Source organism: Cnephaeus nilssonii, assembly GCF_951640355.1.
Source record: "Cnephaeus nilssonii genome assembly, chromosome: 13".
NCBI classification, from domain to species: domain Eukaryota; kingdom Metazoa; phylum Chordata; class Mammalia; order Chiroptera; family Vespertilionidae; genus Cnephaeus; species Cnephaeus nilssonii.
In genome coordinates, this window is record NC_137084.1 from 17,309,643 (window position 1) to 17,324,912 (window position 15,270).

At 42.1% G+C, this 15,270-nt stretch overlaps 1 protein-coding gene across 4 annotated transcripts in view; it reads left to right on the forward strand.

Moving 5' to 3' along the window:
- CSTPP1 (centriolar satellite-associated tubulin polyglutamylase complex regulator 1) overlaps positions 1-15,270 on the forward strand; it is a gene marked incomplete at its 5' end in the record, with an annotated part of 164,029 nt that overhangs the window by 121,385 nt on the left and 27,374 nt on the right. For all 4 annotated transcript variants that reach the window (XM_079788552.1, XM_079788551.1, XM_079788554.1 and 1 more), the window contains one exon: positions 14,774-14,858. In XM_079788552.1, the coding sequence (XP_079644678.1) occupies positions 14,774-14,858 (85 nt within the window). The remainder of the gene's footprint in view (positions 1-14,773; positions 14,859-15,270) is intronic.

Below are 15,270 nucleotides of genomic sequence, written 5' to 3' on the forward strand. Positions count from 1 at the left end.
GTCATTGCCTTATCACTTTCTACAAGTATTTTATTTTTGTCTACTTGTTTATTGTTTATCTCTCCACACTCCCCCCCACACACTAGAATGTAAGTTCCATATAAATAGGGATTTTTCTCTGCCTTATCCACTGCTATTTCCACAGAACCTAGCATTTAATATGTATTACTTGAATAGGTAGGAATGTAGCAATTAAGAACTTCCAAAGCAAATATATGGTTATTATCAGGAGTTGAAAAGGCAAACAGACATATAGTTTGAAGAATGGAATAAAAATACCAGGTTTCCCATATTCATTTTCATAATTTTTTAAAATTTATTTTTTATTACTGATTTTGAGAGAGAGGGAGGGAGAAAGGAAGAGAGAGAGAGGGAGGGAGGGAGAAAGGAAGAGTGAGAGAGAGAGAGAGATTGATTTGTTGTTCCATGTATTCATGCATTCATTGGTTGCTTCTTGTATGTGCCCTGACCAGAGATCAAACTCACAACCTTGGCATATCGGGATGATGAACTAACCAGCTGACCTATCCGGCCAGGGCCTCATAATAGTTTTAATTATAAGTTGAAAGTGTTGAGTCAAAGATCACATAAATTGAGTAGCTCTTCATTTCTTCTGATTCAGACTAAACTGCTCCGTATTGAGTAGGTTAAGTCAGGGTCATGGAGACCAAGTACAACACTCTTCCTTGCCAGGCTGGCATAACTGAGGCCACAAAGGATGCCCAACTCCAGATTTCCACTGGAAAGTGCCTAGCTTTGCTTTCTCCAGGGCAGGTGCCAGAGGAAACTAGCACAACAATTTAAAACAGTGGCAAGCCCAGCCTGAATATCTTCATACAGCCTTTCTTACATTCTTGCCTGCTTCTGGTTCCCAAAGAGAGCACATTCCTCCTCGAAGCTCAGGGGCCCTGCAGCTCTTTCTGATGTGAGAGATGGAGGGTGAGTGGGTGTGTCTTAGCTTTGACCTGCCCATCTGTGACACTGTATGACTGAGAGAACTTGTTTAGCCTCACAGACACATGACACTCACTCCTCAGAAGTCCTTCGCCCAAATGAGGAGTATTAGCTTCTCAGAAGTTATCCTTTGTCTTGTTGGGGCAAGATCAGTGCCTAGTGTCAAGAGAGAGATATTAAAGATTAAAGAGCCTCCCCCAGGAAAGGGGATAGTTTTGCCTGAATCTCTTAAGTTGTTTTCCCCCCATACAAGTGCATTCATGTTGCTGGGCTCCCTGACTTACTCCCTGGCAGTTTGTAGTTATTATTCTCACGACTTTGTGGTCTCATTGATATCAGAATGTGTTTCAACAGCTGTAGGTGATGCTTCCATGCTCCACTGCTTTTTCTCTTACTTGCTAATGACTCTTCTGTTGGTTTCAGCCTTTAGCCAAGCCCACCTCATCCACACCCCACTCCTTGCCCTGTCTTTTATTGATGCTGTGTTGACTTTGTGTGTCTCTGTTAGTTCAGTTTTCTGAGCACCTGCAGGGAATTAGCCATCTCTGCTTGCTGCTGGGGATCACCCAGGCCTTTGATCTATTTGATTTCTATACTTTTGGAAATGTTGAAGGACTCTTTAGCTTCACCAAAATACATAAAAGGTGCTGTAGTTTCTGTAGCGTGACCTTCCAGACTAGCTCTGCTTAGGGATCAGAAGATAGTAATGTAAATAACAGATGTAGATACCATTATTAAATGTTTACTATGTATCAAATACTGTTATAGTCATTTAACATGACTATGTAATTTAATTCTTACTTATAGGCCTAAAGGCCATACATGAACTAACCCCAATTATTTCTCTAACCTCAACTCTTTTTTTAAAAAATATATATATTTTATTGATTTTTTACAGAGAGGAAGGGAGAGAGATAGAGAGTTAGAAACATCGATGAGAGAGAAACATCGATCAGCTGCCTCCTGCACACCCCCTACTGGGGATGTGCCCGCAACCAAGGTACATGCCCTTGACCGGAATCGAACCTGGGACCTTTCAGTCCGCAGGCCGACGCTCTATCCACTGAGCCAAACCGGTTTCGGCTCTAACCTCAACTCTTATTCCTTCTCTCCTGGTTCTCTTAGCTCCAGCTATCCTGCTTCTATGCTGTTCCTCTGACCCAATAGGCATGCTTCCTCCTTAAAGCCTTTGCAGTGGCTGTTGCCTCTGCCTGGAATGCTCTTCCCTCGGATGTCTGCCTAGGTTACTTCTTAATCTTCAAATCTTTACTTGAGTGTCACCTTCTCTTACCTAGACTACTCTATATAAAATTGTACCACCACTACCCACTCACATTTCCTCTCCAACTTGCTCTCTTATATTTTTTTCTTACTATCTATTATTTTAACTTACTATATAGTTTATTTATTTAGTTAACCATTTATCATCTGTCTTCTCCAGTATAAGGTAAGCTTCATGAGGGCAAGAAGCTTGTCTAATTCCTAATGTATTCTAAGCACCTAAAAACAATATCTGGCACATGGTAGATGTCCCATAATTCCTGATGCATGAATAAAGTTTGCCCTTCAAAAACCCTGTCTCCCTCTCCCTTCCTTTTTCTCTAAAAATCAGTAAGAACATATCCTCGGGTGAAGATTAAATAAATATGTATATATGGAGATTAACAGGGAGTAAGGCAAGAGTTGCTGTTTTAAATACTATAGCCAGGGGAGGCCTTACTCGTATGATGGTATTTGAGCAGAAACCTGGAGGAGGTAAGATAAGCAGGTATCTAGGGATAAAGGGGATAGCAGGTACAATAGCCTGAGTCATGAGCATGTTTGACATATTCAAGGAACAGCAAGCTAGTGTGGCTGGAATGGTCTGAGAGAGGGGTGATTAGAAGGAGATGCAGTTAGGGCAATAATAGGGGCCCTCACTGTGTAGAGTCTGAGAAGGAAGAAGTATCCCTCTTTATAAATGAGAAAAACTAGGGCTCAAAGAATTTTATCCATGCCAGGAAATAACAGAGACATTTTGAACCTTGTCTTAATTCCAAATTTCATGTTCTTAGCTGGTATGTGTGCTACACTAGAAAGCAATAACATGGGTTTCATAGCATACCCACTCTTCTACCAAGTTATATGCTACCTACCTGGATTCAAATTATGTCCTACCTGTTCTTTATGCTGCTGCCTCACCACAGAGAATTACAATGAAAGAATCCCAGAATGTTAGAGCCAAATAGAATCCTGAGGATTATTGAGACAAAAAGTTCACACATTTTTTAATAGTTCTGAATGGTATTGCTTTTTTCAGACCCTTTTATGTCTTCCCACTGCTTATACTTTTGTTTGTTTTCCTAATTATTTAAATAGGTTATACATGAATGTGACAAAATTTAAAAGGTCAAAAGGGTACACAATCTAACATACTTTAAAATAAATTTAACTTTGTCTAATTGACCCTGATTATTTACATGTGAAGCTTGACAGAGGAAGAAACTGAGGCATAAAGAGTTGGTGCTCAGTTGAAGGCCACCCACCAATGGAGAAACCAGCTACCTTATCCAGACTCCAATGAGTAAGACCAGACTTTGTCTTTCAGAAGACTTGTGCATAAAAGAAATTGGGTGGGTTCATCCTTTGATGCCACTGGGGTATTTTTCATCTTTTTCCTTTCTTTTTGTTTGCTTGCCAGTCCCGCTGAAAGATAAGGATCAGGGTTCAAAAAGCCTAACTACTGTGTCATTTCCCAGGATGGAGAGCCACTGTCATTTGGTTCACATTTTTATTAAAATAAGATGAGTGATTTACTCACATTATAGGCAAAGAGTCTTTTACCAGGAACACCATATTTTGAAAAACAAAGCTGATGGCTTTAAGGAACAGTAACTGCTAACATCAGTTTCCTTTCCCATCCAGTCCCAAAACAGTCCGACACTCTTCTGTCTCTAGTTGCCTCTTTCTCTTACCCACACATGTACATATAATTATAGATATGGTACAGTATATATGCCCACAAAAGACAGAACACAGCAGGAAAGACAACAGTAGATTCTTCTGGAGAGATGTGTTTATCTGTATCCAATCTTCTTTTCTGGTTCCTGCTGTTTTTGTTTCCCTAAGTCTGTTTTTTTAGTTGATAGGTAGCCATAAATCCATTATCATTGGTGGAAGTTAGTGGATTCTGACGAGAGCACAGGCTGTGGTCTTTATAAATACGCCTACATGCTGGCAACAGCCTTTCGCTACTCACACAATCATCGAGAACCAGGGAACTTTAGATTGGTTTTTTATTTTTAGTCTGTCTTGGTTCAACTCACCCTGAGTGAGTAACTCTGTTAGCCACTGCTTCTTTTTATATTTATTTAGAAAAGAAGGAAAATGCATTTTAAGTGAATCAAATGCATAATCTGTTCCACTTCTTATTTATTCTGTGGCTACTCTGGACAGTGGGAAGCCCAAAGAAATAATAACTTTTATTGGTTTTTGTTTTCTGTGGCTTGCTTTCTCAGACAAGTCCTCATCAGACAGTTCTGCTGATAGCTTATAAAATTTCAGCCTGATTTTAAATTGGAAACGAAAGAGTAGTTGGAAATGTTTTTATGTATATTAAGTACAATCTTCTCTTGCCAGTCTGTGTCTAGTCCTGTTAAAATTGCAGATACAGGTTTATAGTGGCTTAAAATGTTTATTTTTGTTATCCCTTCTCTATGAAGATTAGCAGAAAGTCGCCTAAACTAGAAAGGGTCTGTCAGTTTGTTTGGAGGGAACAAGGAAGCTGGGAGCCAGATTGACTACATCTGACCCTGGAGCCAGCCCAGAGGGATGATGGAGATGAAATAGCTGGTGGCAGGTTTAAATATTAACAGTGATACTAGAAATAGCACTTGCAGCTAGCACTGCATTCTCATTTTGGAATTCACTCTGCTAGGTGTTTTTCATCCATAAGAGAAATAAAAGCTGCTGAGTCTCCAGGGCTCCAGGGAACAAAAAGGACATAGGGAGCCTGTGTAGTAGAAAGAGGCCTTGCCCTGGAATCAGAAGGCTTGATTTGATCATGGCTCTGCCATTTACTTGGTGATTTTGTCCCTTGCTGAGTCTCATTCCCCTTGTCTATAAAAAGAGGAATCATACCATTATCCTCTCCCTCCCCCACAAGGTTCTTATGGGAATCAAAAGTGATCATGAATATGAAAATGGTTTGCATAATTATATAGTCTCTCTACCAATATGACTCATCAGCACTTTTAATGGTGAGATGATAGAGGATTGGCAGTGCATTAACTACCAAGAAAAATGGTGTGTACCTGCCTCAGGCAGGAAGACGATTTATTCACTCATCAACGAAGAACAAAGGCAAGATAAAGTAGTCATGAGATAAGAAATAAGATTGCTTTAGCCACCCACTGGCTTGAGCTGGAGATCTCCATTAATTGTGCCTTCTGTTATGCAGGTGCTATCCCACCTCTGTGCCTCTAATGGAGGAGAGTGATAACAAGAGCAGGTGCTGTTATTGAGTGCTTCCCCTGTGCCATATGCCAGCACTTTCAGTTTACTATCTCTCTCTTTTTTAATCATTTCTTTTAATCCTCTCAAGAACTCTTCATGGGGGTAAGAGATCAACCAAAGGACTAGTATGCATGCATAACCAATGGGCACCAACCGGGGTGGGGTCGGGTGAGGACATGTGCTGGGGGTTAGGGGCGGCCAGGGGAGACTTATGTAATACTTTAAACAATAAAGAATTTAAATTTTTTAAAAAGCCCTCCCCCCCCAAAAAAAAGAACTCTTCATGATTAGTATTAGTAGTATCATTATTCCTATTAGTATTGTTGTTGTTATTATTCACTCTTATTTCCAGTTGGCTTGCTCAATGTCATATGACCAACTAGCTGAAGAACCAAGATTGGGATCCTGGTTGGCTGATTCAGGAGCCTGCACTCTTAAGCATGTGTTATATAAGACCCACGCAGGGGTTAGAGCCAGGGGGGTTTAACTGTCCTCCACAGAGCCCTAGAGTTTCAAAGCAGTGCCTCAGGCCTTCTCTCCCCTCCACCTCATTCTTTGCACCTTTAGCCTAGGAGAGGGCTATTGAGGAGAAAGTTGGGCAAAAAAGACTCTTTCAATCTGTGTTATACATTGAGGTTCCTTATAAGATTCCCATTGGGGGGGAAAGTATATCTGTTTAAAAAATTTTTCAACCCTCACATGCCATAACTTCCTTATTTTACAGGTGAGAAAATGGAGGTCCAGAAAAATGTAATTAGTTCCGTGCAGAACTCAGACCACATATTTTTCTTTATGTATTATGTCTTTGTGGTAGAACAGAACATTCCCCCTAAAACAACATGAAAGCCCTCACTGTGGCCATAAAGACCCATGTAAGGAAATTCAAAACACTGCCTCTCTTTCAAAGGTTGTGAGGTATTCCAGATACACCTCCATGAGAGGGCAGAATGTTTCCTCTGACCTTTAGTTACCATGAGGAAGGATGGAGTTCATTTCCACCCTAGCGCTCATGCCTGTTGAACCATTTTCTTTTCAAGTAAGAGTGGGTCACAAGAGTTTGCCACAGCACCTGCTTCCTCCTGGATAAGAATTACATCTTGGCTCTGAGGTCTCTGTTTCAAAGGACACACCCTGTCCTCTTATTTCCAAATGAAAACGTGAAGCAACAACAACTGGTAGAGCTGGGCTAGTTGGTCTCTGGATTAGGATGAATGGTGGTACAAATGCTAGGCTTGAAATAACTTTCCTGATGGGCTGCTGGGCCCTTTGGCAGCTTATGGTGCCAAGATCCTGCTTCATATTTTGATGTCCAAAGCTGCCTGCCATTTCCTCAATAAATGGTCAGGAGAGTATGCCTGTGCCAGAGTAACTAGCCCTGTTGCTGCTGGCACTGGTGCCTCCTTTCATAATGCCATATGGCTGCCCACCCTAGGCCTATGCACGCCTGTTAGGTTTCATGTCATCAAAGCTGTCGAAGAGAGTGACACCTCGCCCCAGAACCAAGTCTTGCCTTGGTCCTCCAACTCTCAACAGCCCCATCATGATGGATAGAAGGCAGGGCAACACCCCAAGGGTTTCACACAGTCTGGGGGTTCTTCTCATATCAGACCAGGCCTCTAGTTCAATCCCACGGTAGTGAGTAGGGATGGCCATGGTGAGCCTAAAAACCTGATCAGATTGCCATGATGTGCCATACACGATCACAGGTTAGACTTGCTCACATTTTTTCTTTTTTTAATTTCTTGCATCTATATATATATATATATATATATATATATATATATATATATATACACACACACACACACATACACACACACACACACACAGAGTAAGGGAGTAAGGGAGAGGGAGAGATATAGAAACATCAGTGATGAGAGAAAATCATTGATTGGCTGCCTCCTGCATACCCCCCACTGGGGATCAAGCCCCCAACCCAGGCATGTGTCCTTGACCAGAATCAAATCTGGGATCCTTCCGTCTGCAGGCTGATGCTCTATCCACTGAACCAAACCAGCTATTGCTGCTCACATTTCTTTAAATCTTGTGTAATATAAACAGTTCCTGGTGAGTTGCTTTTGTTCATTCTAAAAACTGCCATGAAAGTGTTACTATGTCTGATTTAATACTTTGCCTAGAACATATATACTGGTCAAAAAGAAATAGTCACTTGATGTTGGGCTTAGTCATAATAAAATATAAAATTAAAGAGACTGGCTTTCTGCCCCTATTTGAACACACTAAACATGCTCTGGGGAGGAATGAGTTGGCAAAGGATAGTATTAATAATGGCCCAAGTACTTTACCCCACAGGTGTCATTGGAAGCCATTGCTTCTCATTCCTTTTGTAAGATCATTTTCCTTTCAGTAAACTAATGATCATTTCCCTCCATTTAACATAAAACAACAGTGCTACCAAAGAAGATAAAATTGAAGAACACAGCCTGCTATTCTCTGGGGCTTTGCTTGACAGGAACATGGCCCTGGAATTTAGATTCTTTCTGTGATTTGTGGTACCCAAGTGCTACATGGCGTACCACATGCCTTGCCCCTTCCTCTCTCTGCCCCCACTCTCCCTCACTCATATCCTCATTCTTGCAGAGTAGCACTGAGGAGTATTTACTCAGCTGTGGGCTGGTACCAAAGGCTAAGTGCCCCGGGGATTGAAAGGAGTGGTATGGTCATGCCCTGAACTATCCATGTCCTTCCGAGCATCTCTTGGCAGAGCAGCCTGGCTGAGGGTGATTGTCATTTAAAATGAGCCTTGCATAAAAGAACATAAAAACAATTGCAGCTGAAAATTGGAGAGTTCACTCATGGGCTGTGGTATTCTCTGGCCTTTGTGGTCATTCCTATTGAGAACATGCAGCCAACCAACTAGAAGTTGTCCAGTCGTCTGAGATTGCCCATGGCTTGGTAGCATTTCATTATCTCCATCCAGTTCTTGTCCCAGCACTAGCTCACCCAGCCATCAATATGTAGACACTCATACAAATGAGTTCAGACTAAACCCCATTTCAAGCCTCATACTTTCGGAGCTAAAAAACCTTGATTTGGGCTTTGGAGAAGGCTTTTTCTGATTAAGAGACAAAGATATGGCCCTATTCCTTCCACTCCTCCACTGATCTCCTTTAATGACACCACTCTGACCCTGGAAAAGGCACCATTTCCCAGGAAGAGCAGAGGCATCTGAGTCTATAATCATACACCGCCTCAGTTCCTCTGAGCAAATGTTGTGGACACACATGGTGGTCTGTGAGGAGTTTGTAGAGATGACTAAGCTGCCCCCAGGAGCTTCAGAGGCAGGAATTTCCACAGCAAGAAGGCAAACCAGATGTAGAAAAGACAAGAGAACATCTTCATGCTTCATTTCCAAGAAGGGAGTTAGCTCTGGGATATATTGGGCATCAGTAATTTCTGACTAGATTAATTTTCTAGCCAAAATAACCTCATCTATCACTCTCTAGGATTAAAGATGACCAATAAAATAATTTTTTTGAGTCAGAGGCTGCTTATCTTAAAAACTACAGCATTCATGCTAGAGTTGTAACACTGGTAAACTAAATTATTAGGAAGTAAACCCTAGGCTTCCTCTGATTTTCAAGGTAAAATCGGTGCTACATTTCTATGAAAATAAATATCCAAGCTGATTGAGTTGAGCACTTGATGTAAAGGTGTTAGGAGTCAGCAAAGCCCAGGAAAGCAGTACACCTGCAATGATTTATTGTTTCCTGAGATTATAGTACCTACCAAATAGGACACCTTCCATTTTCAGCACTTTACAGCTCCTGGCATCTCCTCACGCCCCTCCCCCACTGAGACATGCCTCCTGTGCCCAGAGAGTCCCCATCTCTGTGTTCACACAGTAGCCAGAACTTTGTCCCTCTGAATTTTCATGAGTCACTCTGCAAAAAAATTTTTTTTCTTAATGTTTGTATTGAATTTTGAGAGAGAGAGGAAGGAAGAGGGATAGAGAGATAGAAACGTTGATGAGAGAAACACCTATCAGCTGCTTCCCACACACCCCCTACTGGGGATTAAGCCTGCATCAACCTGGAATCAAACCAGCAACTTCTTGGTTCATGGGTTGACACTCAACCACTGAACCACACCAGCAAGGCTACAAAGCGTATTTTCATTCACTCATTCCTTCAACAGATATTTACTATGATGTTCCAGGCATTGTGCTAAGGACTTTAGTTAAGTCCAAGTATTTCTCAACTTCAGGACTTCAACTATTAATTGGTTAATAATTATAAAATACTATTACCATTTATTGAGCACTTTGCTAATTTTCCAGAAAAGTGTCATATATAAATGACCTCATTTGATTTTTACAACAATCCTATTGGGTAGATAATGTGGTTATTCACATTTTTAAGATGAGGAAACCAAGGTTTAGAGAAGTTGTATAACTTGTCCAAGTTATACCAGTGGTAAGTAGTGGAGCTAGGTCATCTGACTGCAAAGTCTGGGTTCTGCACTCGTACTACTACCCGGCACAACTACTCTGCCCTGTTTAATAGGGCCACCTGGAGGGTATCTATATGTCTCACTTTGATATAAAGTCTGTCAGTCACCCAGCCTGAACTGTTCTATCATTAGAAGTCAAGACCTTCACTAACCAGCCGGATCCCACCTACTAAAGTAGAATTCACAGACCTTTGCAGCTAGGCAGGCTTAGGTCTGAATCTCAGTCCTTCCTCCACTCACTAGCTGTTTCCTTGAGAAAGTAATTAACTTGAGTTAAGGAAACCCTAGTTTCTTTATTTCTAAAATAATAGCAAATACTATAGCAGAGGATGTATGATGGGCCATTAATGTAATGTAAGTACTTAATATTAACTCACAGCAACTGTATGATGTTGGTACTATCATTATCTCCATTTTATAGATGGGAAAACTGAGGCATCAAGAGCTTAAAGGTCGTCATTTGAAATCAGTGGCAAAGCTCAGATTTGGACCCAGACAGTCTAACTTTGAAGTCCATGCTCTTAGCCACAATACCACGCTGTGCTGCCTCTAGAGATGATAGGATCAATGGTGTAAAACCCTCTGGTCTAGAGCCAGGCACAGAGTTGATAGGACGATTATAAGGTTTAGAGGAAGAAAGTTTAACAGCTCTGACCACCCACAAAAAAGAGGAGCACCAATTTGTGGAGAGTGTTCTGATTTTGATCTTATACCAAGACTTCTTATGTCTTTGCCTTTGAACTTTCAGGACTTGCTGGCTGAAGCTTTCCTAATTGTGGGGATTCCTTTAGAGCATGCATCTGTTGGTACACACCACCTACCTTCCCTGCACCTGCCAGGGTGCAGAGCGGCTGGGATGAGAAACGGTGGAGTGGCCACCAGCACAGGTGTACTCTTCCCCGCCCTCCCGTGGCCTCCGGCCCAGCACAAGCTGCTGTACTGGAGCTGCAGTCTTTCCTGTTGACAGTAATTAGAACCTTTCAGACTCAATTTCTTACATGAGAAAAATCCCAATTCGCTTGACTTGTCTCCTTGATCCAATTCACCTGAAGCTATTTAGTTTCTGCAGTTTGTTTGTAGGGAAAAGCAAGCTCTTAAGCCTTCACACATTAGTGGTTGATAAGATCAAGGGCCTGAAAATGTTAGTTGGGTAAACTTTGGAGCCAGCCGCCTGCGTTTGAATTCCAGTTCTGCCTCTTAGTAAGCAAGCACCATCTGAGTTTGTGTCTGTGCAATGGGGATAACAATAGTGAAGATTAGATGAGCTAAGACATGTAAAACCCTTGGCAGGACAGTGCCTCGCCCTCAGCAAGTGCTCAATGAATATTAGCTGTCAGTATTATCAATATTAAGCCCATCCAGCCCTCAGTCATCCTTCTTTCCCTCCCAGCCCGGAATCTTGCTCTGGAAAGCTAGTTCCCCTCTCTGTTCCCCAGTCTAGAGCAGTGATGGGCAACCTTTTGAGCTTGGTGTGTCAAACTTCGCCAAAAAACTGAGCATAACTCGGGTAGTGTGTCACTTTGAGGAAAAAACATTATTTCGCAAATGTTTCATCCTCAGGAGCAGCAAATGTTTCATCCTCAGCATGCGGCCGCCTCAGCGGCCGCGTGTCATCAGAAATGGCTATGCGTGTCAGTGCTGACACGCGTGTCATAGGTTCGCCATCACTGCTCTAGACTCTTCTCTCCTTACTCATCGGAGTATTTCATCTCTCTACGCCTCCATGAACATATCTATGAAATGGAACTGAGAATAATGGAGTCTACTTCATGAGATTGTTGTGAAGGTTAAGTGAGCTAATTCAAGGCCTGAGCAAAGACCTCAGTGACTATTCAGTCTCATTACTGTTAATCCTATAGCACAAAGGGCTGCCCGGAAAGGCCTTTGAGATCTTGGAGAGTTCTAAGAGCCGGGGGCCCAAAGTAGACAGGGGCATTTAGGATTAACTAATGCCTGAGTGTGAGCCTTGGGAACTAGGGAGATTGCTTGCTTGCTCATTTCTGTAACATAGTGCCTGGACCCCAGGAGGCACATGGTAATATCAAATTAGTGAATATTCTAAAACAGGTTTGGCTCAGGCAACCTGACAGAGAATTTTCAAGGCAAAACACTCCTAGGTGTTTAAGCATTTAAACTTGGCAAGAAACACCTTCCTCCTCTCCTCTCCTGTCTTTGCCTCCAGGATTTAAAAACAAAACCAAAATAACTCTGATTGTTTGGAGTTACTATGCTCTAGACATCCTGCTAAGTACTTTATAGACATCATCTTTTTTCATCTTGACTTCAGCCCTGAAAGGTAGGTATCATCATTTTCATTTTATAGATGGGAAACTAATATTTAGAGAGGTTGAGCAATTTCCCCAAGATTGCATACCTGGTTAATTGCAAAGCCAAGATTTGACCCTAGCCTGTGGGACAGGAAGGGGACAGCTCCCATTTGCTCATCAATGTTCTGATTTTGAAACAAATACCATTCACTATTTTCCACTTACCATTCTCCCAAATACCCACCATACAACCCAGGAGTGTCTCCAAGTGACAGATGCCTCTCCATGGAAGACATCTAAACTTGACATTATTTAACCACTGCTTGATAGACATAGAGCCTCCCACAATTACTGGTAAAGTGGTAAAAGTTGTCCGTTTGCCTGACTTTCATTTATCTCTTTATCTGACTATCTTCCTTACTTCACATTTGGGAAAGTCAAGTTCCAGAAGTGACTGACAAGATGTATTCTGATTTTCTGATGTTTTTAGTATTTCCGTGAGACACTACATTAGAGAAGTGCAAAGTTGTTTTTATACATTAGTTTTCTGACTTTGGGAAGCAAGTACTAGTATTGGAATCCAGGATGCTGACATCAATCCCCAGCATTCATCTCTCTCTCTCTCTCTCTCTCTCTCTCTCTCTCTCTCTCTCTCTCTCTCTCTCTCCTCTCGTCTCTCATTTCCCTTCATCCTATTTATCTTCCCAAATATTTTATAGGTAATTATGGGGATAAATGTGAATTTCTGTGTGAGACACTTTTACCCCCATCTCCAAGAATGGTATCAGGTATATCCACCCAAGTTTACTCTAGAAAAGCACTGATAATTCAAAGATAGAACTCTATTTTATTTACTTTCTGCCACCATACTTCTCTCTACACCATATATAGGGAGTTCTGGAGTGAGATTAAAGTGGGAGCACATTAGATTCAGTGGCTTTTCTCCCTTCCCTTTGCCTTTCTGTCCCTCACCCCAAATCTATGAGATCATGAGTGGCTATTACTCCTTCCCTTGACAAATAAAACCTTCTATCAGGCTGTGCCCGAGGTCAGGCAAGTGAGGAGAGGAAAGTACACACCCTATTGTGGCTAAGATGAAGGCCACAAAAGCCATCTTGATCCTTTGACCTACATTGACGCTGATTCTGTTCCTTGGTGTCCCTGACTTTGGCAGTGTGGTTTGGTTAACTCTGTGCCCCCATTTTGAATTGAGCTTTAATGAAAAACTAGTAGGAACTCAGGCCTGTCCCTGGGGATTTGGGGTTTTTGTCTTGGAAAGGCATCAACCGAACTAGCAGGGGCAGGAGAGCTGAATTCCTGTGGCTTGGGCTAACTTAGGTCCAAAGAAACCAAGTGCCTATGATCATCTTCATTCCCCAAATGTGGCCGTGCCCTTTGGATTCCCTTCTCTCACTCATGCTCCCAGTTAGGATGGCTTCCAGGTTGCTTACTCTTGCTTTACCATTAGCATGTCTTTCCATATTTGAAATGCTTTAGCCTTTGGAACACTTGTGGATTGCTGCTGCCTGGCTGATCTAGAATCTTTTGGATTAGTACACACAGTAACAAAACAACTTTTAAGCATCAGCGTCTTTCCTCTCCCTTGGGGTCCTATATACCTCCCTGAGATTTACCTCTGTGGGTCTTCCGCTGTGCCACAGAAGACTGGCTCATCTCTCCCACAGTATATCAGGAATCATTTGTTTGCCTTGACTGTATACCTTGGACAGCTAACTTGACTTACTATAATATGACCAGATTTGTGTGCAGACATCAAAAAGAAGCCAGCCTGTGTAATACTGGATGACAGAGTAATAAGGTCTGCGGGTTGCTATACTGTACTCTTCTCCTCCATACATTGCAAGACTGAGTGTGCCTTAGTCCTGCTTCCAGATGTTCTGTGGATGGTCGTTAGGCATGTTGTAGTGAATGTTACCATGCCAGAGAATTTCAGCAGATTTAACCAGCTTTTAAATGACTCATTCTTGCAAATTGTTATACACAAGGAAAACCAAACTAAGAAGGCTGATAAAAGTATCCCTCTTGTTCCTTCTTTTCCATCCCATTTTTCAAACCAGTGAAGCTCCTTTGGCTCAAATGTTATAGCTGGGTGCCTCCCATCCAGGAAACACTTTGTATAAATATGGACCTTAAAATCTCACCCCTGGAGGTTAGTGGCTAGCACACCCTTAACTCTTACTTTTAAAAAGAGCAGCTCTACTGCCCTGGCCAGTGTGCTCAGTGGTCAGAGCATTGGCCCACACACTGAGGGATCATGGGTTTGATTCCCAGTCAAGAGCATGTACCTAGGTTGCAGGTTTCATCCTTAGCGCTGATCGGGTTGTGTGCTAGAAGCAACTAATCAATGTGTCTTTCTCCCCCCCCCCCTCTCTCTCTCTCTCTCTCTCTCTCGTCCCCCTCCACTCTCTCTAAAAACCAATGGGAAAAATATCCTCGGATGAGGATTAAAAAAAATAAAAAAGCAGCTCTACTGAAACTAGGTCTGAAACCCATGAAATGACCAAAAAGAAAGCAACAAGTTCACATGCAGAGACCTAATATATTTTTCTCCATTTCCACTTCAGATTTGCTGACCATGAAGGAATATCACTGTTTGCTGCAGTTGTTGTGCCCGGATTTCCCACTGGAGCTTACTCAGAAAGCAGCCAGGTATGTCTTCTGAGCTCTTGAAGCCAACTCAGCCCTCTGGGGCAGAGCTTCTTAGAGAAACCTGAAATGTATACAAACAAACAAACAAACCATTAGGGAAGAATAAAACCATTAGGAAAGAAACTGGCATTTGGAGAGAGGTTTATTTGGGAATTGCCCAAAAACATAATACTTAGTTTCTATGTTTCCAAACGGAAGCCAAATGATCCTTTGTGGTTTCTGTGGGGAGCCTTCAGGTCTGCAGATAGAGTTGGAGGGTGGTGAGATGAAGAGGCAAACTCTCTCTCTCTCTCTCTCTCTCTCTCTCTCTCTCTCTCTCTCTCTCTCACACACACACACACACACACACACACACACACACACACGAAGAGGTAAGAGTTGGCAGCAGTTTGTGAGGAAAGGGGATGAGGTT